This window comes from Balaenoptera physalus (genome assembly GCF_965194825.1).
Source record: "Balaenoptera physalus genome assembly, chromosome: 11".
Lineage (NCBI taxonomy): Eukaryota > Metazoa > Chordata > Mammalia > Artiodactyla > Balaenopteridae > Balaenoptera > Balaenoptera physalus.
In genome coordinates this window covers 16,232,382-16,259,924 of record NC_138896.1, presented here as the reverse complement: position 1 = coordinate 16,259,924, position 27,543 = coordinate 16,232,382, and the positions used below count along the sequence as shown (strand labels likewise).

At 43.6% G+C, this 27,543-nt stretch overlaps 1 protein-coding gene and 1 long non-coding RNA gene across 5 annotated transcripts in view; one reads left to right on the top strand and one right to left on the bottom strand.

The window, feature by feature from the left end:
• The window catches only part of E2F3 (E2F transcription factor 3), a 79,972-nt gene extending 78,282 nt beyond the window's left edge, over nucleotides 1-1,690 (bottom strand). For 2 of the 4 annotated variants that reach the window (XM_082415203.1, XM_082415204.1), the window contains exon 1: nucleotides 1,220-1,690. In XM_082415203.1, the coding sequence (XP_082271329.1) occupies nucleotides 1,220-1,618 (399 nt within the window). In that variant the 5' untranslated portion in view covers nucleotides 1,619-1,690. Of the gene's footprint in view, nucleotides 1-16; nucleotides 179-1,219 lie in introns of those variants that run through there. The other 2 variants (XM_082415205.1, XM_082415206.1) reach the window with 1 other exon arrangement.
• The window catches only part of LOC309638865, a 722,672-nt gene that overhangs the window by 271,939 nt on the left and 423,190 nt on the right, over nucleotides 1-27,543 (top strand). The gene's annotated exons all lie outside the window — the stretch shown is intronic.

Sequence of the window (27,543 nt, the reverse complement as noted above, 5' to 3'; positions counted from 1 at the left end):
CGTCCCGGTCACTAACCTGCTGCTGTAAGGGCATTTCCGAAACCAGCCTGGCTCCGGGGGGAGGTGGGGGGGGGCCGGCTGGAGAGGGGGCCCGGAGGGCCGAACGGACCGGCGGCGCCGGGCGAGGGCGGGCGCCCGTGGAGGGGGTTGGGGAGAGGAGAGGGAGGGTGGCCGCTCCGGGGGCGGGTGCGAGGGCGCCGGGACCGTCCCAGGCCAGGGAGCCGGCGAGCAGGAGGAAGTGGGTGCCCCCTCTCCCCCTCCAGCGCCCCCTCCCGCCGCCGCCTCCTCCCCAGTCACAGGCGCGTCCTCCGCGCACGTGTGCGAAACGTCACCGGCGGGTCCCGGGGAGAGGGACAGACCCAGGCGGCGGGACGGGAACACGGCTGCCCCCGCCCTCCGTCGCCGGGGGGCGGAGAGGGGGACAGGGCGGGGAAGGAAGGGGCAAGGGGAGAGGCGGGTCAAGGGCAGGCCCGGGGCCCGGCGAGGAAGGCCCGGGCGCTCGGGCCACGCGGGCGCCGCCGCTGCCACCACCGGGATGCGCCCAGGCCGGGGCGCCCGCCCGCTAGCCCCTCACCCCCAGACAGCCCACGCCCCGGCCTGCAGCCGGCTTCCAGCTCCACCTCCCCCCTCGGCTTCCCCCAGCCCCTTTGTTGCCAGAAGTTACAGATCCCAAAATGTGTCAAACGCAGCCTGGCAAAGCCCCTGCACTCCGAGCACGCCTTAAGGACCCCCGGCTGCCAACGGGCCTCCGAGGCCGGCGGGCGGCCATCACCCCCAGGGCCCCCCGGTTTCCACCCCCCTGGAGTCTCCCACTCCCCAGTTCACTACTCCCTCCCCCACCCCCTTCTCCATCCGGGGCGTGACCCCTTCCTACGCCCGAGAAAGAGGAAGCTTCGAGTTGGAGGGGAGGGGAGAGTGGGGGTAGGGAAAAGTGCAGGAAAGGAAGGGGGGGCCGCGAAAAGTTTCGGAGTGCTTGATGTGGTTCGCGCCAAGACGATCCCCGCTGCCCCGCTTGCCTGACGGAGCCCCCCAGACCCTTCGGGGGCTGGGAGGGAACACACAAGTCTAACAATAAACTCTCGTTGGAGGGGCAGCCGCCGAGGCCCACGACGCTCGGCCCCGCGCTCTCCCAGGGCGGCCCGCAGCGCGCCCACCACCCCGCGCGGTGCGAGCCCACCTCCCGCCCGGGCTGGGGACGGTGGGAACGGGAGGGCATTACCGGAGGGCCGCCGCCGCCGCCGCCGCCGCCGCGTCCCAGCGCTGGTGGCTGCTGCAGCAGCCCGGCTCTGCTGGAGGGTCCGTGCGGCGTGGTGTAGAGGAGGCTGCCGGCGGTCTGCTCCACGCCGGGGGCACTGGGGAGGAGGGGGCCGGCGGCGACGGCGCCGCTTTGGAGGGAGGAGGAACAGGAGGTGGTGGAAGTGTTCGTGGTGAGGATCTGGATGTACGCGCTCGGGGCGGCGGCAGCAGCGGCGGTGGCGGCAGCGGGGAAGCCGGGGCTGGCTAGCAGTGCCCTTTTGTCCATGGAGGCTGCAGCGGCGGCGGCGACGACAGCCGCCCCCTCCCCACCCCCGGCGGTCACCAGGTACTGCTCCAGGGCGGGCTGGATCCCCTTTCTCATCTCTCGCTCCTGCTCTTTTTATTGCTATGGTATATTAACGTATTGTTTTCAATTTCTTTATTATTTGCAGTCGGAGTTTCCAAGTCTCTCCTTCTCTCCTCCCCGCCCGGCGCTTCCGAGCCCCTTCTCTCCCTTTTCTTTTTATTTTTCCGCACCGCCCGGGCCCCGGGGGCCAAAAATAATCGGGGCTCTGGAGAGAGGAGGGTCCCGGGCGCACGGATATCGGGCCCCGAAGGGGGATGGAGGCGTCGGGGGCGGCCGATGCAATGGATTGCGAGGCGGCGGCGGCAGCACGGGTGCTGCGGCCGGCAGCTGAAAAATGGCTCCAGGAAGCTGCTGCTGACAATGAATGAAGGGATACGGTTTACGCGCCAAGGTCCTCCCGCGAAACTCAGATTTCCCGCCGGCTTTTCAAACCATATTTGCATATCCCCGCCCCTCAACCCGCCGAGGACCGTTCCCACAGCCCATTGGGCCTCTGTCTCCTTCCTTCCGTCCCAATCACGGAGCAGGGTCGCAACTTGCCGGTTTCCACTGGCTGCCGTGCATCATGGTTGCCGGGGCGACAGGGACCCTATTTGCATATGCTTCCTTGATTGGCTGGGAGGGAGTAGGGGTTTTAGGAGGTGGGGGTAAAGTCCGCCTTCTCTCCCACGGAAGACCACGCCTGGTGCAGGCTCCGCCCCTGTCCCCGCCCGCCAGCCGGGCGGGCGCTGCTGACCTGGGCAGGGACTCCGCGCCCCGCAGACTCAGTGTGGATCTAACCTAGAGCGCAAGTTTCGCTTTTGTAAATTGTCAAGGTGACTAAAGGGGACACTTTCGGGAACTCTCTTCCGTTTGACCAGTCAGTGTAATAGATGAACAACAGCGAGAGATTCTCCCAAGTATATGCCAAAGGCAAGTTGGACCTTGCGAACGACGCCTGGCAGGTGGAAACTGAGCCCTTTAAATCGTGGGTTTCTCTCTTCCTGAAATCCGACCAATGCCGCGGCGAGAGCTGATCCCGAGGCCGATGGACAGAAGCGTGTGGGCCGACAGAATCGTGGGGGCAGTAGGTTCGACTGACGTGATTGCGGGCACCATTTAGTTACCATTCCAGATCATTACCGGTAGCTTCATTATTAGCCTGGATGGGGTTTAAGTAAAAATTAACTCCGAATGTTTTGCCGAGTGAAATCTTACCACAAGTACTGGTTTGAGTCCAGCAGACACCCCCAAAACCCTACCCACTGGCCCAGAAGCACCCAGGGCAGTTAATCTGGGCTAACCTAGGTCTGATTTGCGTGTTTCTAATCCGCCAAACAGTAATCCGAAGACGTACGTGCTTCCCACGATGACGTCTTGCTCCTAACAAACGCTGCACGCTGGGCACGAGCACTTTACAATTTCGGTATCCTACCAAGTTCTCTGACACGACGACCCAAACCTATTCCAAAATATTTTAAAAGAATTTTTTAAAGTAAGCTAGAAATTGCCACCAGAAAAATATTATTGTCAAATTGACTTCTGTGTTTGTGCAAGTGTTCATGGGTCTTAAAATTGAAGATTGCACCTGTGAGACTGAGCAGGAAAAGGGACCCCGGCAGGTTGTGGGAAAAGGTGTACCTAGGTCAGGTCATCATTTACAGTTCCAGTCACTGAGAACTGCACAAAATAGCTGCTGATCTGGTGCTCACTAGGTGATGAGCATTGCAATACCTCAAGCCCTTTTGCAAGACTTTTATTATTATTATTATTATTAATTTTCAAAACTCATATGCTCAGTCTTCTGAAAGGCCTGACAAGATAAGTCAGTTCAGGCTAGGCGTCCTTACTACTTCAGTCCTGTTACCTGAAATAGGGTGAACTCAAAGTACTGTTACACCTTGCACCAGGCTCAGGAATATTTTGGTCTTGCACTCAAGCTAATTGAGGATCCAAGGCCCAGTAGCCAAACATTTACTGACATAAATGATATGTGTCATCAAACTGACACTATCTTTAGGGCAGATTAGGTGGTATTCAAGGGGCATCAATTGCTGGTTGGGCTAGAGGCATAAGGTATTAGCAACTTCCTTGACCTTGTTCCATCAAAGTTACTTTCCACTGTGGGTCACTATGGAGGAAACTTGTACTGTAACTACTTGGATATCACCAGCTGTAGAACGTCACTGGCAGCATGCATTTTGGTGGCTCTTGTGGGGATTTTGGGAGGAGGGAATGGTGCAACATGCACAGTCATTATAAGACCTGCATTTTAAGATTAGAGACAAGCCTAGGACCTGGGACTGTGCACAGAGTCTCTGCTTGAACTCCTCACACTCCTCTTTACTGGTCACAGTAAGATGGATATAACACAGTCACAAGGGAGCAAGTGTTCACCATCTAGATTCACACCTGTGGTTCTGGTTTAGAAAGCTTTGAAATATTTACCATTCTACCTTAGCCAAGTTATAATTTTTAATTTAGGGTATTCGGTAGAGAAACAGATGTTTTGACATTTTATGCCTAGTGAACCACAGGATGGGGTGGGAAGGGTTCAAAGAGAGAAGAGGAGGTGTTAGAAGTTAAGATGCTAAAATTTGGGGCAGGCTATTAATTTGTGGAGAGGTAGCATGTTTTAGAAGAAAGAAAATGGGCTTTGGAGCTGGAGTGATCTGGTTTAAATTCTAGCTCTGCCACTTATTGGCTATATAACTTTAATCTTTAAAAGCCTGTGTTCTTGTATGTTCAATGGGAATCCATATTGTAGTACCGGTATTGCAAGATTATGATGAAAAGAGGCAATAATAATGGCACTTTACCAGGTATACAGCAAGTGCTCAATAAGTGGTAGGTACTTATGATTCTACTTGTTTGTGTGATTGTGCTTTGCAGCTCTTTGTAGTCCAAGCTGACTCCCAGCCTCTAATCTTTATACTGCCCCAGATGTCCACTTACTGTGGCAGCTTAGCTTTATCACAGGGCAGGAGCACGATCATGTCTTGGTTAGTAGGGATTATAGAATCCTGACTCCAAAGTTCAAGGTAATAAAGTCAGCTCTGCTGCTCATCCTACTCTAACCTGCTCATCTGTTCATGGCCAGCTTCTGGTTGCTTACTAAGTCTGAGTCCCCAAGACCTTCCCGCAAAGGTCAGACTGCTCTAGCACTAGAGCCAGACTATTCTTGCCAATCACCACCACCCTTTCCCTTGCTCTGACAGTGACCCAAGGCAGCTAGTTGTCCCAGAATTGGCCTGTGTTGTTGTTTGAATGGTGCCCGTCCCCCCAAAACATGTCTTTGTCCTAATCTCTAGAACCTGTGGTTGTGACCTTATTTGGAAAAAGGGTCTTTGCAGGTGTAATTAAGTTAAGAATCTTGAAATGAGATCATTCTGGATTATCTGGATGGGCCCTAAATCTAATGACAAGTGTTCTCATAAGAGACACCTAGGGGCTTCCCTGGTGGCACAGTGCTTAAGAATCCGCCTGCCAGTGCAGGGGATATGGGTTCGATCCCTGGTCCGGGAAGATCCCACATGCTGTGGAGCAACTAAGCCCATGCGCCACAACTACTGAGCCTGTGCTCTAGAGCTTGCAAGCCACAGCTACTGAAGCCCTGCACACCTAGAGCCCATGCTCTGCAACAAGAGAAGCCACTGCAGTGAGAAGCCCGTGCACCACAACAAAGAGTGGCCCCAGCTTGCTGCAACTAGAGAAAGCCCGCGCACAGCAACAAAGACCCAACGCAGCCAAAAATAAATAAACAAATAAATAAATTTATAACAAAGAAAGAAACACAAAGCCTCGTGCTCCTCTCTGAATTAAAAAAAAAAAAAAAAAAAAGAGACACCCAGAAGAGAGACATACAGAGAGGAGGAGATGGCCATGTGAAGACATGAAGACAGAGGCGGAGGTTAGGATGAGGAGCTGAAGACAAGGAATGCCAACAGCCACCGGAAGCTGGAGGAAGCAAGGAACAGAATCTCCCCTAGAGCCTCTGGAGGGAGCAGAACCCTGCCAACACTTTCATTTCAGACTTCCGGCCACTAGACCTGTGATAGAATAAATTTCTGTTGTTTTCAGCTCCCCAGTGTGTGGTCATTTATTATGGCAGCCCTGAGAAACTAATGCAGTCTGTTAGCCTGCCTACCTGAACCTCAGACCTCTTAGCTGCTACTCACTTGTTTTGGATTGCTGCCAAGATATTATTCCTTACTGGACATCGATGAAACTTATCGCCAGCTTGTTGAAGATTCTTCAAAGTATCACTCCTTGACCACCCGGTGCAGACTCACCCAAGGAGCTTATAAAAGTGCAGGTTCACAACCAATCAGAATCCCTGTGGCAGGACACAAGAATCTCATTTAACAAGTCCCTCCAGGTAATTCCTTTATGCTCTAGAGATCGATGGCCACAGTCAGCTGTATGACTTTATATCCCATTGCTACATTATATCCCATTATATCCCATTGCTACATTATATCACATTATATCCCATTGCTACAGCTAGCGTTGCCACCCCTCTGTCTAATAACTTGATGGGTGTTTCCAATCCCCTACTACACCTTCTCATCCTGCTGGTTACCATAACAAGCTCTGAATTTTTATTCACACACACACATATACATATACACATATATACACGTATATATGTACATTATACATACTATAGATATAAAACTTGACATTACAATTTTCTCTAAAAGTCTTCATTTTCAATTTCGGATACAGTTTTGGCAACATCCGTAAGATCTATATAGATAACTCCCAAGAAACAATACTATTAAACAGTTTTTCTGGGAATTCAATATTAAATCTTCAGATGGAAATATTATTATATTTATATTACATAAATATATTTATTATATTTTTATAATATGGGATATAATATTATATTTAATATATATTATATAAATATATAATATTATATTTATTATATAAATATAATATATTTATTATAATATGGGAATTCAATATTAAATATTCAGATGGAAATATATTTATATTATATAAATACATTTATGTAATAAATATATATTTATTATATAAATAATATATAATATTATTATATTATATTATGAGATTAAGGAAACTGTTCACAAGTCCAGAAAATCTTTGGAACATCTAAAGTTTAAATTGTGCCTCTAATTTAGTTTAGCCAAATCTGGTTGTCACATCGGATTGAGAGTGTAAAGTTTTAAATTTTAGGGTCTGGAAAAAAACTAGTCTAAGTCTTTTCTATTGCAAATCAGTTAGTTGCCCACATAGAAATAACATTCTCTGTTTTATTTTCCCGGTTAGGAAGAAAGAGGAGTGTGGCCTTAAGCCATTACCACATCAAACACTAATAATAAAATTTCTAGGTGCTCATCCTAGAAAACTGACCATTATTGTTATAGATAGCAGTTTGGGCACCAGCGTAGAGCTTTTTGTCTTCAGTTCTTTGCCCAGACCAGGAAGGTACTGTTTAGACAGAGCCTTAGCGTTTTTTTTTTTTTTTTTGTCCAATGCTAACTATAGACAAGACATTTTATTTTTATTTATTTATTTATTTATGGCTGTGTTGGGTTTTTGTTTCTGTGTGAGGGCTTTCTCTAGTTGCGGCAAGCGGGGGCCACTCTTCATCGCGGTGCGCGGGCCTCTCACTATCTCGGCCTCTCTTGTTGCAGAGCACAGGCTCCAGCTGCACAGGCTCAGTAATTGTGGCTCACGGGCCTAGTTGCTCCGCGGCATGTGGGATCCTCCCAGACCAGGGCTCGAACCCGTGTCCCCTGCATTGGCAGGCAGATTCTCAACCACTGCGCCACCTGGGAAGCCCCCTTTGCGTTTTTAAATGAATCTAGGATGAACTTACAGCACAGAGCATCGCTGCCCATCTCATCTACTGAATCTGAATTTCCGGTTGGAGTCCAGGAATATGCATCATAAACAGGATAATTGTGATGCAGGTGGTACACATGGGAAACAATGCCACAGAGGCACCCATGACCTAGCAGTCTCTGCTCTACAAATTGGCTTCTAGGCAATGACGACAAGGAAAACTCCCTTGTTAATAGAATCTTAGGGCAACTAATGTTACCACTGTTAGTAACTATTTATTTAGACTGCACTGTGATTGCAAATTGCCTCTTCTACTAAAGCTCTTCCTGCTCAGTTAACAAGTTATGTGATTCAGACAAAATATACTGGATGGAAAAAAAAGGTATTATCTCAAATGTGTGTGTTTCCTTGCCGTTTTGAAACAGATTTTTATCGAAACAAAAAATACAGATATAGAAACCTAAACAAAACAAATCATGGATTAATGAATTATTATAAGGTGAACACTCTTGTAACCCCGACCCAGGTCAAGAAGTAGAACTTGACCTGTGCCCCTGAAGTCCCTTTCATTCACCCTAATCCTGATCACAACACCTTCCCTCCCACTAAAAGTACCGTTAGCCTAATATCTTTTAGTCTTTACTTCCTTGTTTTTAAAAAAGTTTGTCACCCAAATATGCATCTCCAGGAAGTATAGTTTAGTCTTGCTCATTAAAAAATGTTGATTTGTCTTTTAAGTCTCTTTTTAAAAAATTTTATATTGAAACATAGTTGATTTACAATGTGTTAGTTTCAGGTGTACAGCAAAGTGATTCAGATATATATATATATAAAACATATATTCTTTTTTTACATTCTCTTCCATTATAGGCTATTACAAGATATTAAATATAGTTCCCAGTGCTATATAGTAAGTCCTTGTTGGTTATCTATTTTATATATAGTAGTGTGTATCTGTTATTCCCAAACTCATAATTTACCCCCTCCCCCTTCCCCTTTGGTAACCATAAGTTTGTTTTGTATGTCTGTGAGTCTGTTTCTGTTTTGTAAGTAAGTTCATTTGTATCATTTTTAGATTTTAGATTCCACATATAAGTGATATGATATGATATTTGTCTTCCTCTGTCTGACTTACTTCACTTAGGATGATAATCTCTAGGTCCACCCATGTTGCTGCAAATGGCATTATTTCATTCTTTTTCATGGCTGAGTAGTATTCCGTTGTATGTATACACCAAATCTTCTTTGTCCATTCATCTGTTGATGGACATTTAGGTTGATTCCATGTTGTCCTGATCAGTTTTGATTCCCACCCCCAGCAGTTCCTCCTTGGTCTTCCTCCCTGTCTGAAAAGGGAGCCCTGAGGGTCAGTTTTGAGGGGAGTTGGATGAGACTGCTGTGGTCCCTTTAGACCTTCCTATTGCCCTCCCTTACTGTCATCTACTCCTGGGGAGCAAAACCCCTCTCAGTTTCCGCTGCCATGGCCCCATCAGCCCACTCACATCCCAGTGAAGATCTACTGGCTCTCTGGGGGCTCCTCCTGTTCTTAGGTCCAACAGGCACCCAGAACCACCCAAGTCTTTCCTTCTTCCTCATGTACAGGGGCTGATACCACACAACTCTTATGGCAGCTGGTGGTTAGTTCACGTTCATTTATATTCTGGGATTCGTGGAGGCACCTCTGCCACTAAGTCTTGTTGTAAATGTAGCCCGTGGTGTTTGGTTTTCCTATCTAGACATCCTTTCTGTTTTCACATGGGAGTAAAGAGAGACTGAGGAACGATGCTGCTTCATCGCCCGTTCAGATTTACCTTTCCTTCCTTTTTAAACGTTTGTTTTGAACCTACCACATTGAAGTGTCATTGAAATGATGCCACGTAGGCAAACGTCTCCAACAAGCGTTAAGGGAAAGGAAAGTTACGAGCTGTTTTCTTCGCAGTTTCTCAGAGAGAACTTGAAAAAGCGAAGAAGAAAAGTGGACTCAAGATCCTTGATTCACTTAGATGATGGTTAGAATGAGATCTGGGACAGGAGTAAGCAGAGGGTCGCAAGCTACCTTTTCAGACTTGGTGGTCTGGGTGTACCTCTTTCTTGTGGGTTTTAAATAGGGAACATGGTTGGCAGCATATCACAAATGGGCCTGTGGGTAGAAAATTACTTTTTTCTTTCCCACTTTGGTTTCCTTGACAGCACTCCCTCTGGTTTCCCATTCTACCCCTCTGACTTTCTGGATCTCCTTGATGGCTTCATTTTCTTCTTTATCTCCTTAAAAATCTCTTTCCCCTTTTCCTGTTCTAGTCATTCTCTCTGGATAATCTTTTTTTTTTTTTTTTAATATTTCTTTTTTTTTTTTTTTTTTAATTTACTTTTGGCTGTGTTGGGTCTTCGTTGATGCGCACAGGCTTTCTCTAGTTGCAGCGAGCGGGGACTACTCTTCGTTGCGGTGCGCGGGCTTCTCATTGCAGTGGCTTCTCTTGTTGTGGAGCACAGGCTCTAGGCGCTTGGGCTTCAGTAGTTGTGGCACGTGAGCTCTAGAGCGCAGGCTCAGTAGTTGTGGCACACGGGCTTAGTTGCTCCGTGGCATGTGGGGTCTTCCCGGACCAGGGATCGAACCTGTGTCCCCTGCATCGGCAGGCAGATTCTTATCCACTGCGCCACCAGGGAAGCCCTGGATAATCTTTTATATTATTATTATGGTAAAATCTACATAACATAATATTTATCATTTTAACCATTTGTGAGTGTAAAATTCAGTGGTATTAAATAAGTGTTGTATAACCATTGCCATTATCTATACCCAGAACTTTTTTTATTATTCCCAACAAATACTCTGCACCCATTTACAATAACTCCCCATCCTCCTCTTCCCTCAGTCCTTGGTAATCACTATTCTACTTTTTGTCTTTATGAATGTGAGTACTCTAGGTAGCTCATATAAGTGGAATCACATAACATCTGTCCTTTTGTGTCTGGATTATTTCACTTAGCCTAGTATCTTTGAGGTTCATCCATGTTGTAGCATGTCAGAATGTCCTTTTTTAAGGCTGAATAATATTCTATTGTATGTATACATTTATTGTGTTTATCCATTCACCTGTTGGTGGACTCTTAGGTTGCTTCCACCTTTTGGTTATTGTGAATAATGTTCCTATGAATATTAGTATACAAATATCTGTTCAAGTTCCTGCTTTCAATTATTTTGAATATACAGGTATACCTCGGAGATATTGTGGCTTTGGTTCCAGACCACCATAATAACATGAATATCACAATAAAGCAAGCCACACACATTTTTTGGTTTCCCAGCACATATAAAAGTTATCTTTACACTATCCTGTAGTTTATTAAATGTGCAATAGCATTATATCTAAAGCAACAACGTACATATCTTAATTTAAAAATGCTTCATTGGTAAAAAATGCTAACCATCATTTGAGCCTTTAATGAGGCATAATATTTTTGTTGGTGGGAGGCTTGAAATATTGCAAGAACTACCCAAATGTGACACAGAGTCACAAAATGAGCAAATGCTGCTTGAAGAATTGTGCCGATAGACTTGTTCGATGGTGTGTTGCCACAAAACTTCAATTTGTAAAAATGGAATATCTGTGAAACACAATAAAGCAAAGCACAATAAAATGAGGTATGCGTGTATTCCACCTAGCAGTGGAATTTCTGGGTCATATGGTAGTTCTATATTTAGCTTTTTGAGGAACTCCTGGGATGATCTTGACTTTAGCTATAACTTCAACTAAGTCTATGTAGTGTTGTCCAACAAAACTTTCTATAATGATGGAATGTTCTGTAATTCTGCACTGTCCAGTACAGTAGCCATTAGCCACGCATGGCTATTGATCACATGAAATGTAGCTAGTGTGATGAATGAACTGAATATTAAAGTTTTATATAATTTTAATTAATTTAAATTCAAATGTAAATAGCCACGTGTGGGCTAGTGAATCGGACAGCATATATCTATAGCCTGTGACTTCTTCTAATTCTGTATTTCCAATCTGGCGATTTTTCCTCTTTTAAATACACACTTCCACTAAGCTTCCACTAACATTTCCTTGACTCACGTGGTCCTTATTTCTTAAATGCATTGTCGCTGCAGACTCCAATATTATTTCCTAATGGGAGGTTGGCATCAAACTCCAGTCAACTCTACTGCCAGAATGATCTTGCCTACTTTATCCCAGGCACTTTAATTGTATCTAGACTATCTACATGGGCAATGAGATGTAAAAGAGCGTTCTAAAATGTAAATTCAACCAGTTGTCCTTCTAAGGCTCCTCATTACCTGAAGAGTTAAGACTAAATTCCTTATCTTAGCCTACAAGTTCTCAGGTTCTCTCTCTAGCCTCATTTCACATCATTTTCCAATTAGCATGAACTCCAGCCATACCACACTGTCTGGAGTATCGCAAATGGTCTTTCCCACTTTCACGTCTGATATAGCTGTCACTCTGCTTAAAAATACCTACCACTCCCTGTCAAAATTATAAACTGTTACTCATCTTTTAAGACTCTGCTCGTGGAACATCTCCTCTGCAAAGCCTCCTAAGATACCCCTCTTCATAGTATTCATTTATCCAATAAACGTTTGTTGAGCATCTACTTTGTGCCAGACCCTAAATTAGAAATGGCAGATATAAGTGAGAAAGAGATAGACTTAAGGGTGTCCTCATCCAGCTTGAAGATGCAGGCTAGCAGACAGGGAATTATAATAATGTTATCATTGTAATTATATACTATGATAATAATTATAATATATAATAAGTGCTGTGAAGTGAGGCAATATACAGTGCTATCAAAACACTAAGGACACCTAACCCAGGCTTGGGGAAGAGTTTAAGGAAGGTTTCTTGGAGGAAAAAAAAATAGGTAGAAGAAAGAGTAGGGATTATTTAGGTAATATGGAATGGGAGCAGGGAATATGGGATGCATGGTTTGTTGGAGGAAATAAAAGTGGTTCAGCAAGGAGTTGTGAAGAAACTTACAATGATCAAGATATTTGGAATTTATTCTGAAGGCAATGAAAAGTCATTGAGACAGCTGTGTGACAAGATAACATTTGGTCTTAGAAGGATTCTTCCAGCTGCAGGATGGGGAGTATATTGGAGTGGCCAGGACTGTGGCAGTAATCTAGGTCAGGGATGGGCAATCTGACTTCTGGACCAAATCTGGCCCACTCTGTTTTTGTACAGCCTGAAATCTAAGAGTGATTTTCATACTTTTTACGTTTTTGAATGATCGAAAAAAATTAAAAGAAGAATATATCCTATGACATGTGAAAAATTAAAAGAAATCCAGAGTTTGGTTTCCATTAATAAAGTTTTAGAAGAGCATAGCCAAACACATTTGTTTCCATATTGTCTATGGCTACAAGAACAGAGTTGAGTAGTTGCAACGGAGAGAGTTTAAACCACACAGCTGAAAATATTTACTATGTGGCCCTTTCCAGAAAAAGTTTTCCAACCTCTGACCTATTTAGGTAAGACATCATAGTGAATTAGACCAGACAACCAAGGCAGACTTTGATGTCTCCTTCTCTCCTTTTCCACAGCATGTGAATTAAAATGATACTCTCTTGATTTCTTATTGCTTTCTATTTTTCTCTCTTCCACTGGACTGTGAACATTTTGAGAGTAGATGTTTTTCTTTAGTCAGTTTTGTCTTTTTGATGCTTAGCACATAGTGCATGCTTGTTAAGTGTTTGTTGGATGAATAGATGTACGTGGATTTGTAGGGGTGTGAGACATATATAGTTATACATAAAACATCAGCTACTTTTGCTTGCTGGTCCCTACTCCTCACTGCCAGGAACCATGTGATTTATTTAAAGCTGGAAACTTTTACCCCCACTTCAAGAGTGGGAATGTGGCCTGGGCCTGGCCAGTAAGTCTTTTCTAAGCCTTAGGTTTTCCTACTTGGGAGCTCAGTGGGCCACTTTCCCTTTAGCTGATTTTGCCTAGAGTTGACCTTACTTTCATTCTACCCAAAGCTGGTGAGAGATCCATGAGTAAAATTGAAAGATTTATCCCTCTAGGTACTCACTTGTCTTGTTCTCGCGTGGCACCAAAAATAATAAGATAAGATGAGGTAGAATCAAATGTCATGGGTGGGCATATGGATTAAACCAAGCCAGTGAAACTCAACTCAGGATTTTGTTTTTCTATATCTATTGGAAAAAAGGAACTCTTTCTTTCTACTATCTTCTAAACTGGGAAGATATAAGTCTAAATCATCTAGAGATCATGATTTAGAAAGAGCCTGCCTGAGAATGAAGTCAATGCAGAGGACAATGGAAGTAAAAAAAGAAGAGAATCCAAGTGTTAATAATATAATTAGAGCCCCTCGGTCTAGGTGTACTTTAAACTGGCCTCCTGTGCTTTTCAGTTATGTGTGTTAATAAGGACCCTCTTTGCTTAAGCTAGTCTGAGTTGAGTTTCTGTTACTTCAAATGGAATAATTCCTGTCTAAAGGCTTATGGAGCTGAAGCCTATCAGATGCTGTGTTAGTTTGGGCTCCAGAGCCTGAGATAAGTATTGGGGTGCCGGTAGCTTATTTGGGAGATGATATCAGAAAGCAGGGGTGAAGGAGCAGTGAGAGTGAAAGAGCAAAAGCCAAGAAAGGGGGTTTGTTAATGACCTGGGGACCCTCTGGGTAGAATGTCTCAGAATTGTCCCTCCAAAGGAAGGGAAACTGAGGCATCTACCCAGCATCTCTTGTCCCTCGTTTATCTGTAATTTGGAGCTGCTGGTGCACCCAGTTGAGTAGGCTTCCTTACCTTTGGAGAGAACTTCAAGCAGAACTGAAGGGAGATGCTGGGCTTACACCTGAGGTGCAACAGCACTGGGGTGCATGGAACTCCCCACAGCTACTCTGAAATCACAGATGAGTGGGAAGTGAGTATAACACAGGGCACTGAGTGGACAGGCCACACATGTGACCTATTCTGTGTTAATGGTCAGCAACCTCTGTTAATCCTGTGTGCTCTTAGGAATGCCCTTGAGCGGAGAAGACCTAAAACAAACAGCAGGGGAAAAGCAGAAGAAGAACAAATGGGAAAGGCGAAAGGTGAGAGGAAGAAAAAGAAAGGGATGGAATATGGAATTGTGGGAGTGCTTTGGACAATTGCCTCAAATGCCATTTACTTGCACGAGTGAAATCTAAGATGAATGGTAGATATTTTGGGAGGAATATTAATATTTTTTAAGACATTGGGTATGATTTATTAAATGTAATAATATCTTAATTTGTGAGTGCTTTACAGATTATAAAGCCACATGCATTTTAATGAAGGTATTTTAATTTTACAAGTAATACATGAATACAGTCTTGTTTTGAATAATTAAAAATATTCACAATAATCCACAAGGCTAGGTGCTTTTGCCTTATGCAATATTGGTATATAGGTGTTTCTAACCTTCTGAAAAACCTAGGTATTTTTACCCTCTCTAACACAAAGCGTTACAGATATCAAACGCCCAGTCCAAAGTCACACACCTGCTAGATGGCAGAGCTGAATTTCTAACTCAGATATTCCTACTCTTGATTCAATGATCCTTCTACAACTCATACCACCCTAAATGGGAGCCCAGTGGCCTATATATATCAATAACATAGCTCTGAAAATGGAACACTGGTTTAGACCAAGGACCCAGCTTCTCCAGAGGGCAAGACCTGCTTTCCAAGTCATTCTCAAATAAAATTACAGATTCCAGATATGATGGCTTGAATTGTGTCCCCCTCAAAAGATATGTTGAAGTCCTAACCCCCAGTACTGCAGAATGTATTCTTATTTGGAAACAGTCACTGGCGATATAATTAGTTGAGTTAAACAAGGTCATACTGGAATAGGGTGGGCCCTTAATCCAACAAGACTGGTGTCCGTGGGACTTCCCTGGTGGCACAGGTGGTTAAGACTCCACGCTCCCAATGCAGGGGGCCCGGGTTCGATCCCTGATCAAGGAACTATGTCCCACATGCATGCCGCAACTAAGAGTTTCATGTCGCAACTAAGAGTCTGCATGCCACAACTAAGGAGCTGGCAAGCTTCAATTAAGGAGCCCTTGAGCTGCAACTAAGGAGCCTGCCAGCCGCAACTAAGACCTGGCGCAACCAAATAAATAAATAAATAATAAAATATTAAAAAAAAAAAAAAAGACTGGTGTCCACATAGGAAGATGGCTATGTGAAGACACAGACACAAGGAAAATGTCATGTGATGATGAAGGCAGAGTTTGGAGTGTGTAGCTACAAGCTGAGGAATGCCAAAGATTGCCAGCAAACTACCAGGAGCTGGAAAAGGCAAGGAAGGATTCCCCTACAGTTTTCAGAGGGAGCATGGTCTGGCCAACACTATGATTTCAGACTTCTAGCCTCCAGAACTGCGAGACAATAAATTTCGTTTGTTTTAAGATTCCACATTACAGCAGCCCTAGGACACTAATACAGCAGGTAAATTTCTTTCTAATAAATTCTACAAAGGTAAATGTCTTTGCTAACATCTTACTTGCCAAAAAAAGTGATCACATTCTTTTCTTCAGGGTAATATTTTCTGTTTATATGTTAAGTTGCTTAAAACAAAACAAAGCTCTTATAAAAAACCAGAAGCAATATGATTTGTATCTTTCAGTTACTCAGTGATGGTTTAAGGGTTTAAAGGTAAATGGCATGTCCTTGGTTTAAGAGCAAGTAGTTGATATTTAATCCCTAAGGTTATTTTCCCAACATTTTATTACAAAAATGGATATTTTTTTTAACTCTGAGTTATTTTGGGGGCAATGTACAGAGAACTACTTACACATTATGGTTCTATGAAAACATTTTCAACTTAAACTGTGGCAGAAAATGTATAAAACATGGCTAATACTTGAAGTATATATTAATTTTTTCCTCTCCTGGCAGAAGAGGACTTGCAAGAAGGTCACTGAATTTTCTTTGTTGAACTAGTTTTGTGTTGGAGGATGACCTACCGGTACTAGTATGAGGTGAAGGACCCTCCAGTGCTAATATATCTCCTGCCCTTTTTACCGTAGCCTGAAATTCCTTCTCTTAGAGGCATTTCCTTGGGTTGAGAGAACAAAGGTCGGGACGTTGTCTTGATAGGTTGTAATAATTCACAGATGACACTGAGACAGGTAACAGATGAGTGTTTAGATTCTCCATGGCTCTTTTCCCATGAGCTGATTAGACTGGAATAATTTACTTGATCCATTAAAGTTTACCAGCAATGTCAAAGAATCTGGATCAGAGAGGCTAAATTTGGTGCTGGAGAAAGCACAATAACGTGAGCTTGGAGGGTCGTTGGAGAGATCGGTAGACTCTTCACATGGACAACAGTCCTTCTCTATCTGGGAAGGTCGTCCTCTCCCTTTGGCCAGCCAGCTTTAGGAGGGACGTTCTCGAGCAGGGAGGAAGGGAGGTCCACCTGCCAAGGAGCAGTTGGACCCACTCTGTTGACAAATGAAGGAGGGGGCTCGGTAGAATGCTGTGCCCTCGTAACCAAGCGAGGAGGTGGGACAAACAGTGGGCCCTTGGGTAGCAATGTTCTGGGAACAGAAAGATGGGAGCGGTGCTGATGAGACGATGGTGATGAGAAAGCCCACTTGAGGGGAAGCAGGAGGAACAAAGGAGGAAAGGATGCTCAGAGGGTCACCTTCCCATCTTCCCTTTTGTTGGTTTTATCAAGAATTGCCCTTATTTTCATCCTGCCCAAAGCTGGTGAGATATGCACCAGGAAGAGTGAAAAGTTTATCCCTCTAGGTACCACTAGTCCTGTTTTTGCATCACACACACACACACACAGCACCTAATGTGAAACTGTTCAATACAAGGCAGGCATTATTTTGGCCTTGCACTACAAGAGGAGATAATTTGCCTGCCACCTTGAAAATCCTTCCTCTCCTCTCCTCCCATTACTGAAGGGAGAGAGTAGGCCTCTGTTACCTTTACTGTGTTGTCCGTCACAGGAAGCTTGATACGCTTCTTGAGAATGAGGATATTGTTTTATATGTTCAGGAATGTCTCATAAATATTTGTCGATTGATCATGTCTACATCGCCCATCAGATCCTATCTACCCAAGGTATGTACATGTAAACCTCCTGCTCCAAGTTATAGTTCCTGTCATCCTGAATGTAAAACAGAAGAAAATGAAGCAAGGAACAAGCACGTGTTACACAGACGAACTTGTTTTACTGCCCTGCCTGGTTCAGAATCAAGGGCAGAAATATGCAGAGACTAATAGACTTCAGATGAGCAAATGTTAAAATCTGTGTTTGCAAATAAATAGAAATGAATTTCTGGAGGGAAGAAAGGGTGGCAGAAAGGGGGTAGGGTGAGAAGGAATGTGTGGAATTATGGGAAGAACATCTGGTTCAGTTAAAGAATCAAACCTGAAAAAACAAAAGCTGGGGGTCTGGATGCTCAGTTTATGTTGGTGATAGCTTCATAAGAGCTGAGACTTTGTCTGTCCTTTCCACTGCTGAGACCCTAGGGCCACAAGAGGCATACAAGAAGTGTTTGTTGAGTGAACGAATGATGAGTGAATGAATGAAAGAATTTCTTGAAATAATTTCCTGTCTATGAGGAAACCCATTAGACCTATGATTTTGCAATATCAAAGGCTTATTTTATTTTTGATGTTGAATTCTCTATTCAACCAAAATCTTGCTGAATGTAAATAAGGGCAGAACCACACTGATGCAAGTTTGCGTGAGACGTCCAGGGATGTCATCCAATCACCTCTCTCCCTGTCACATCCCTCTTCATTTCAGATGCTCCAATTCACTGGATCTTGGGAGAGGCACCCAGGGATTGTGATCTTAGGAAGCTTCCCATGCAATTCTAATGGAGATCCAGGCTTGGACGTTGCAGCCCCAGGGCTCGCCTGGGCACTAGACCAGAAACTCCATGAGAGCAGGAAGTGTACATGTTGCATCCCTCACAACTGGAGGGCCATCTTTACCCTGGACCACTGTGCTATTTTCTCTACTTCTATTACTGCAGTTGCATGTTTGTGGTCTTCTAAACTTCCCTCAGCGCTGATTTGGAATTATCATAGATGCTCAGTGAATGTCTGTTGATTTGTCTAGCTTTTTCAGAAAGTTCGGGATAGGAAGAAAGATTTTTTTTCCTTTCTTCAACTGAGACAGAGCTTTCCCCCCTTTGAAATGTCTCTCTCTGTCACTTTTCTTCACAGCATCCTAGTGGGTGGGGAAAAAGAGGTATTTTTACTCTTATTTTATAGATGGGGCAACTGAGGACTAGAAATAGTTATTCATTCGCTCCTTGTCAAAAGAACAATTCCAAGTGGAGCTGGGATTGGCTTCCATGGACATATGTACAGTGATTGGTTTTCCTTAAAGCAATCAGTTAATATTATTCTATACACTTTTGGGTCCCTCAGCTCCTTTCAGAGTACTTCTTAGAATTTTTCTCATCAGCAATATTTATACATTGCATTTCCCATTAATTTTCATCAAGCCTGTCTCTCGAAGTTTCTAATAAGCTTCCTTTGTAACTGAATTCCTCTTCTTCCTCCCCAGTACCTATTAAAGAACAGACCTCCTCTGAAAGGCACAACATTTAATGTATTATCTCACAGTCTAATTCTCAGACTTTTCGAGATAACCTTGAAAGGGCATCGGCTCTGTGGCATTCTCTAATGAATATCACAGGAACGTGTGCGTTTTGACCCAAACCATGAGAGAAGTTCCTTTGGAAGTAATCCCAGACTTGGGTCTGCAGATCATAAGAATGAGTTTATTTATGGACAATGATGATGTGAAATCTTCTGTAGAAATACAGAATATTCTAATCATTGCCTTACTCTCGAGCATCCCTCCTCAATCTGAGCATAATTTCTTTCAGTTTTGATCAGGATGTGGGATGCATAACTAATGGGCTTCCCTCTGCCATCTGGCAGACTGTGTGAGTTCGCCGCTCACGCTACGGCAGACGGGAGACCACAAGCCAAATTTAAAATAAAAGTGAGATACAGGACACTTGAACCTGTAAGAATGAATTCTTGTTTTGTTCCATTAAATTCAGGCTACCACCTTGAACAGTTGGCAAATCTCTGTAGCCTTTCGGATAGGGCCCGTTACCTGTGCTGGCAAAGGTAAATCTGAGTTTCTAAACTGTTTTGTTCCCAAAGAAAAGTTTGCTGATTTGTGGAGTTTTAAAGCTTTCTTTAGTTTGAATCATTCTTTCTTCACTAGTTGTTAGAATATGATTTAATTACCTTAAGAGGATGGAATTTGGGGACTCTCTCACTCTTGAGAAGATGCTCGTGTATATTAACCAATACCCGAAATTGTGTTTATGTTTGATAATTATAGGAAAACGGCTCAATTGACTTGCTTGAAACTATTGTTACTGTCTTTAGTTCTTCACCTCAAGACGGGTCACTGGATGCTTCCAAGTAATCCTGGAGCAAATGAGGACACTGGCCATCATGCTTACTTTCAGGGTGATTTATGCTCTTTATAATTCTTACATGACATAATTTTTCCCTTAAGAAATATTTACTGCTGTGTGTTTTTCACATTATCTTATTCCCAGGTCAGAACTTCTCTCTGCATCATATTCACATATGTAAGTCCATAATATATTAGTCTTGTGATTGTAAGTCATGGCAAGCCAACTTGAATTTGCTTAGATGCCAAGGAAGAGTTGAATAACTACTCTAGCTCACTGATTCTAAAATTTGCATTACACTTTTAAAAAACAGCTCTGAAATGAGTCTAACAATTGATAGCACGTTATTATTTCATTACAAGTGTATTTACGTCAAATACATACATAACGTAGTGGTGCATCTTTTAACTGATGGTGTCTTAAACTTGATCAGGTATGGTAAGTCAAATAGGGCTGTAATGCAGGTACGTCTTGGGGACGACTTGAACCAGAAGTTCAAACGCTACTGGAACTCTGTCTATAGCCGTGGCTTCGCTCAGTTGGATTGGCTTTGTTTCTTTCACTGCAGACTAGTAAGAGACAGGGCTACCAACAGCTCTTTAGGGTCATATCTTATGGGTTCCACCACTGAGTCACAAATTCAAAACCACCAGTAAAGGCACTCATTATTTTGGTTTGGGTCAGTTGCTCACCCTTAGCTTTGTCACATTTGGCTGGGAGATGTAGTCATGCAAGAATTATCAAGAGCATAGATGAACAAGGAAGGTCTTACAGTAGCCATGCAGATGGGAGTGGTGCTGGGCAGAGCCCTTCTCAGAAGCAGAGAAGTCAGTGCTGGGGGGACAATGCCACAGATATCCATTACTGTTATATCTATATCATTTATCTGTCTATCTACTTCTCTATCTACCTTTATCTATGTATCTATGTATCTATGTATCTATGTATCTATCTATCTATCTATCTATCTATCTATCTATCTATTTTTCTATCTATCTATCGGCCTTGCCTGTGGCATGCGGGATCCTAGTTCCCCGACCAGGGATCAAACCCGGGCCCCCTGCAGTGGAAGCGCAGAGTCTTAACCACGGGACCGCCAGGGAATTCCCCCCATTATATCTATATTAACAGGTGATCGATTGTCTTGGTTTGGGAATGTCAAATCTTCACCGGTTTCCAGTTCTCACTTTGTTCTCATAGCTGGAGCCACTAATTCTCACTTATAACGCTGCCCTCAAGTTTAGGACAAATTGCAAGAGGACTAAATCAGGAAAAATAAAGATATATATAAATCATATTTATTTATTTATAAATAATATTTATAAATCATATGTATTTATAAATAAATAAATATTTTCCCCTGTCATTCACAGAGGACAGAACTTTATTGAACCCTTAGGGAGAAAAAGTATATGTTTCCTTGTAGCGGAATCTGTCGGTTGTGTAGAACTCTCTTCAGTCCCTTCTGGATGGTACTTCAGAGGCTAGAAAGCTAAAAATCCACTTTGCAGGCTCCAGCAGCTTCCACCAGAAACTTAGAAGGTGGAGCAAATGATATGAGCTGGCAGCCCACGGGGAGACAGGATCTTGTGGTGGAGACGCTGATTCTTCCGGGGCAGCTGGGTGGTGGCACAACTGCCCTGTGTCCAGCGGTACCAGCAGCAGCTGGGAGGCTTCCTGCTGTTAGACAGGCTCCTGGTGTGGTTGGGTGTTTCTCCCGGCGGCATAGTTTCTGGCCATGTGGCTGCCAAACTTGGTCCTGTCCCTCTTGGAAATTCCTTATGCTTAGATAGCAATGATAGATCCATTTCTGTTGTGACTAGGTAGAGTGATTCTGCTGTCTCCGCATCAGATCCCTCACCAATACTCTTACACTGTCAGCAAGAACAGCAGGACTTTTCTTTCAGTCACAAAAATATTAAAAACTGGGTCTACTGGAGAAGTAGCCACGTGGAGTCAACTTTCTAAGGTTTTACCTTTACATCTACTTCAGAGCTCATATGGTATGCTCACCTACATTAGCTCATGAAATTGACAAAAATGCATCAATCCCTGTTATTAATAAAGGTGTGGGGAAATAGATACCCTCCCTAAGAGAGGCACGTGGATAAGGACATATGCTCTGGAGTCCAATTTACTAATCCATGACTTTGGTCAAATTATTTGACTTGTCTATGCTTCAGTTTCTAAATATGTAAAATGAAGATAATACCTATCTTAAAGGGCTATTTGAAGGAATCAAAAAATCAATCCATGCAGAATATTTGTGCCTTGGGTACAATAGACTCTCAGTCAACATTGGCTATGATATCATTTGCCTTTGCTACAAGCATAAATTGGCATATCCTTTTTGGAGGACAATTTGGCAGTATCTATCAAGATGTCTATATACTTTGGTTCAACAGTTGCACTCAGTATCTAGCCTACAGGAACATGCTTGCTGAAATGTCTGTTAGTAGGGAAATAGTTAAATAGATTATATCATATGATAGAATACTGAGCGGCCAACAGAAAGAATAATGGAAATCCATACATTCTGCATGGAAAGATCACCCATATATCATTCATTTATTCAACAAATCTTTATTGAGGATTTACTTTGACCTTACTGTTCTGGGTGTTGACAGTTAAAACTAGGAAATTATGGAATGTGAGTGTTAAACAATAATCTGCCTCTATGTACAGACGTACGTTGGACTGTGGTCCCCTCTGTCCAGGCAGCAGGGAGGCCAGCTGGTTCTCGTTAGGCCACCCAAAGTGGATGCTGGAGCTTGCTTGACCACACATCACTTCTTGTGGATCCTGGCTCCACCCTCCATCTTGGAGGCCTATAAGTGGCCTGAGCCTTTGAAAAGGGCAAAGTTCTGGGGCGTAAACAGGCATCATATCTGCTGAACAACTGATGGCTGTCCAGCTGGTTGCTGTTTATAGGAAGCCCTCGCCAGAGGGCAACCAGAAGAACAGCTGAAGGCTTCCTTGGTTCTGCTCATTCAAGCGGCTGCTGGACCCTCTGCAGACATGGCCTTGGCCCCCTGGTGTCTCTCCACTGCTCACAGGGAAGGAAGGCGGAGTCTCCTCTTCTACAGATGTGGCTGCTTCAGGTCCTGCCCCTCATCCTGAGGTCCCCACCCCTCTGTCATGTCCTGTCCCTTCCATCACTCCACTTCCTGTCTAGTCTCTGGTGGCAGGGAAGTTGGCCTCTGCAACCTTTCTATTTGCAAATGACTGTTTATGCCATGAGTTTTTAGCCCCAAATATCTTAGGGCTTTGCTTTTGATACATAACATCAAATTCGGGAACTGAGAATACTTTTACGTCAGGTCGTTGGAATCTAAAGCTTTGGCCGGGAGTTGCCTTGATTCTTACAATGCCCCAGCCTCATGGTCCTGCTTTCATGGTGTGTGTGTGTGTGTGTGTGTGTGTGTGTGTGTGTGTGTGTGTGTGTATAGGGTGTGTAGGGAGTATAACGAAAAGGGTCATCAGATAAAAAAGAATTATGAAAAGAAGTCAGAAACAAAAACAAATATCAAAGACAAAATCGCATTGATTAATGTACCAACATATTATTCTACCACACACAGAAGAAAATTTGGGAAACCTACCTAGTTGTTAGTGAGGTTTATCGCTGAGGAACAGAGGGGAATTGATAGTGAGGAGAAAGCAGACTTTCTATTTTTACTCTGAAAACCTCTTTTAGTTTCTTTACATTATTTGTAGACATGTTTTAATGATATCTTTTGTAATTAAAACTAATTACAAAAAACCAATAGTTTTCCAAGCAGGTCATAGTGTTTGGATCTTGGGTCTGGGGTTGGGTGTATGAGTCCTGTGCTTCTACCCCCTTGACCTTCTCCTCTGCTCACCGTACTGACTCCAAGCCTGGGCTGCCCTTCTTCACCTGGCTGCCTCTTTGAGGACACCTGTCAGAGCTCACCTCCTCAGGAAGTCTTTCTGGACTTCTTTCCCATTCTCTCCTCCACGCTGGGTTGATACACTTTCCCGTGTCTGTGGGAGCTTTCCACAGACCATAGTCCTTACCAGGTGGCCCTTAAATGATCTATTTTTGTGTTTGTCTTCCTCTCTCTACTGCAAACTTCTCAAAGATAGAAATTATGTCTCATTCATTACCATGTTTCCAGATCCTACTCCAATGCCTGGCCCATGGGAGTGCTCAACATAGTGTTTATTTGAATTCTTTTCTTGTATCCAGGCATACTATAGATACGCACAAATACAAACACTAGCATCAACTGTGCATTCTCTGCTAATTGTCAGTTCTTTTTTCTATATCTTCCATATCTCATTCCTCTCATCAATTGTTCCAACCTTTTACAAATTCCAAAGGTGAACTTCCTTTCTCCTAAATTTACCAGGAAGATCAAGACCATCCTTGCTTTCTCTAATCCTAACTGATTACAAGTCCCTCTGTTGAGACTACTCCCCTACCTCGGCTTTTGAAAGCATTTCTATTTTCTCTTGAACCAAAGTTTAGTTAGTTCATTAATTACCACTGTTTTCTGTTATCTCAGACGTAGCTGGGTGTGACTTGATGAACTGCAGCAGGATGACACGTTTATTCACCGTCATTACTGAGCACCTACTGTATGCCACTATGCTAGATATGAGGCTTCAGAGACAAAAAAAGAATCCATCTTTAGCCTTGTATCAGTTAGCATTCCAGTAGAAAAAACAGATGGTATTTAAAATTGGTGAATTTGAAGAGAATGTAGACAGAGTGTAGGGAAACCACACGGGATAGGGTAGTCTTCTAAAGCTAATAACAGTGGGAACACTTTACCATCCTTAGGCCTGAAATTGGGGGAGATGGGGAGCAAAGCTACTGGAACATGGGAGGTGAAGGAGAAGAAGTACCAGGAAACTATGTAGAGATGTTTCCTGTCCAGTGTGGCTTTCAGTCAAGGGAGCAGTCAGCCAATGACAACCTAGCAAGGACTGAGCTGAGGAATAAATACCCTGACCTTCTCCTCACCTTGCTGTGCCCCTTCCAAACCAATTAGAAGCCAGTGGATGAGGAAGCCAATTGATGTGTCTATACATTAGGCTCCTTGAGCAGAGTAGGAGGGAGAAGGGTAGAGTGGATCTGGACAGCCAAAGGAAAGGTATCCCGCAAGTCCTCAAGGAGCTCAGTATCTAACAGAAATAAGAACAGGCACTTATAATACGATGTGGGATGTGATGGAGTAGCTGTGTAGCGTACACTGGAGTTATTACTCTAAGCTACTATTCGGCATAATTCTGAGTGTCTTACTGCATGAACTAAAAAAATGTACAAGGTATTGGGAGGGAAACTAGCCTGGAAGGACCAGATAAGGTTTTTGGAGAAAGCAAAGTGGAGATGAATCTTAGAGTATGCGTGTGATATGGTCAGGCTGAGCTGGGTTCAGGGAAGGGGCATGAGCAGAGAAATTGAAGGAATAAATAGCATCATGTGTAATTAGAACCTCATCAAGTTCATTATTGCTGGAGTTTGGGGAGGGGGACATTGGGAGGAGATGGAAGAGGGAGGCAGGGGCTGGATGATGGAGGGCCCATGGCAATTTTATCCAATGGATGATGGGCAGCAAGTGAACAGTTTTTTAAAATTGAGATACAATAGACATATAACATTATGTTAGTTTCAGGTGTACAATTTAATGATTTGATATTTGCATATATGGCAAAATGATCACCACAATAAGTCTAGTTAATATCTCTTATCACACAGTTACATTTTCTTGTGATGATAACTTTTAAGATCTCTCTTAGCAGCTTTCAAATATGCAACACAGTATTATTAGCTATGGTTGCCATGCTGTACATTACATCCCCAGGAATTATTTATTTTATAACTGGAATTTTGTACCTTTTAACTACCTTCACCCATTTCACCCATACCCACCTCCTGCCTCTGGATACCACCAATCTGTTCTCTGTATTTATGAGCTTTTTTTTAAGATTCCACAAATAAGAGAGATCATACATCTGTCTTTCTCTGACTTATTTCACTTAGCCTAATGCCCTCAAGGTTCATCCATTTTATTGCAAATGGCAAAATTTCCTTCTTTTTCGTGGCTGCATAATATTCCATTGTACATTGATAACACATCTTCTTTATCCATTCATCCGTGGATGGACACTTAAGTTGTTTCCATAGTGTCCATGGATAATGGCAGAAAATGAAAAGTTTTAAACAGGAGAGTGAGCTTTGCAATCAGCTGACTCTGAGAATGTGGGAAGGATGGATTTGAGGGAGGCAGGACCAGAGAAGGGGAGACCAGTAACAGATGATCACAGTGGTGGTCGAGGAGAGAGATGACGTGATAGGAACTCAGTGTGGGGAAGGGATGATGAAGTTGAGAAATGTTAAGGAGCCAAAAGAGGCAAGTCTCAGGGATTGAAAATGAGGGTTAGAGGAGAGGCATTATCCAAGATGCCTCACAGGCTTCCAGAGCGGGTAGTTGTTAGATAGTGGTGGGTCCAGCTGAAAGCTGTAGACCAGGGATGTCAATAAAGAGTTCAGCTGGGTCTGTGGGGTTTCCAGGTGAAATTGTTTAGCAAGTAGTCGATAAACAATGAGCTTAAACTTCAGGGAGAGGTTGAGACAGGAGGAATAGATTTGGGAGTCCTGAGCATGTAGACAAGAGGTGGCTAAAACAAGAGAAATGTTACCAAACTAAACTTGGGTCCACTTACCCACGTGCAGTAAAGTCAATCTACTGACATCGCGTTGTGGTGAAGGAAAGTGCAGTGTTTATTCCAGGGCACCAAGCAAAGGGTCCGGGACAGCTAGTGCTCAAAAAGCCCGACCTCCCCGATGGATTTCAACGAAACATTTTTAAAGGCCAGATGAGGGAAGGGCGTCCCAGGGTACTTGATCAGCTCGTGCACAATTCTCTGATTGGTTGATGGTGAGGTAACAAGCGTCACAGGGGTTAACGTGATCAATCCTTAGGCCCCAGTAGGTGTGAGGACTATGTGCTCATGGTCATCAAGTAGTTAATTTCTTCCATTTGGTGGGGGTTTTCTCATCTGTAAAACAACTCAGGAAACGTGCATCAGATACTATTATCTGGGCACTTGAGAGAGGAGCTTCAGTAGAGGATATGGGGGAGGAGTCGGTCCATGGAAGACCCACAGGGTCTTGCTCGGTTACAGAAGTAGATGGAATTACTCAGTGGCAGGGTGGAGAGTGAGAAAAGGACAGTGGACTTCTCTTGAGGAAGAACGTGGTTAGACAGTAGTTGGGGGAGAATACAAGGGAGATATGTAGGATCCAGAAAGGACTTTTTTTTTTTTTAAGGAGAAAATATTTCAAGAAACCTAATATTAGGACACTTTTAACTCTCCTCTCTCTTCTTGCAACTCCCTAATTTCTTGGCTTCTGTGTAATTGCTTTTCATTGGTCCTTTTTTTTCTCTTCTCAGTCTTCCTAATTCTTCCACTGATGTACTTCATTCTTCTGTCCCCTATACATGTAGCACCACAAGTACTTAAATACCCTTGATGATTCTAAATAGTAGTAGTTCTTACTGACTTTTTAAAAAAAATTATTTATTTTTGTCTGTGTTGGGTCTTCATTGCTGCAGGTGGGCTTTCTCTAGTTGCGGCGAGCAGGGGCTACTCTTCCTTGCGGTGCGTGGGCTTCTCATTCCGGTGGCTTCTCTTGTTGCAGAGCACGGGCTCTAGGCATGCAGGCTTCAGTAGTTGTAGCATGCG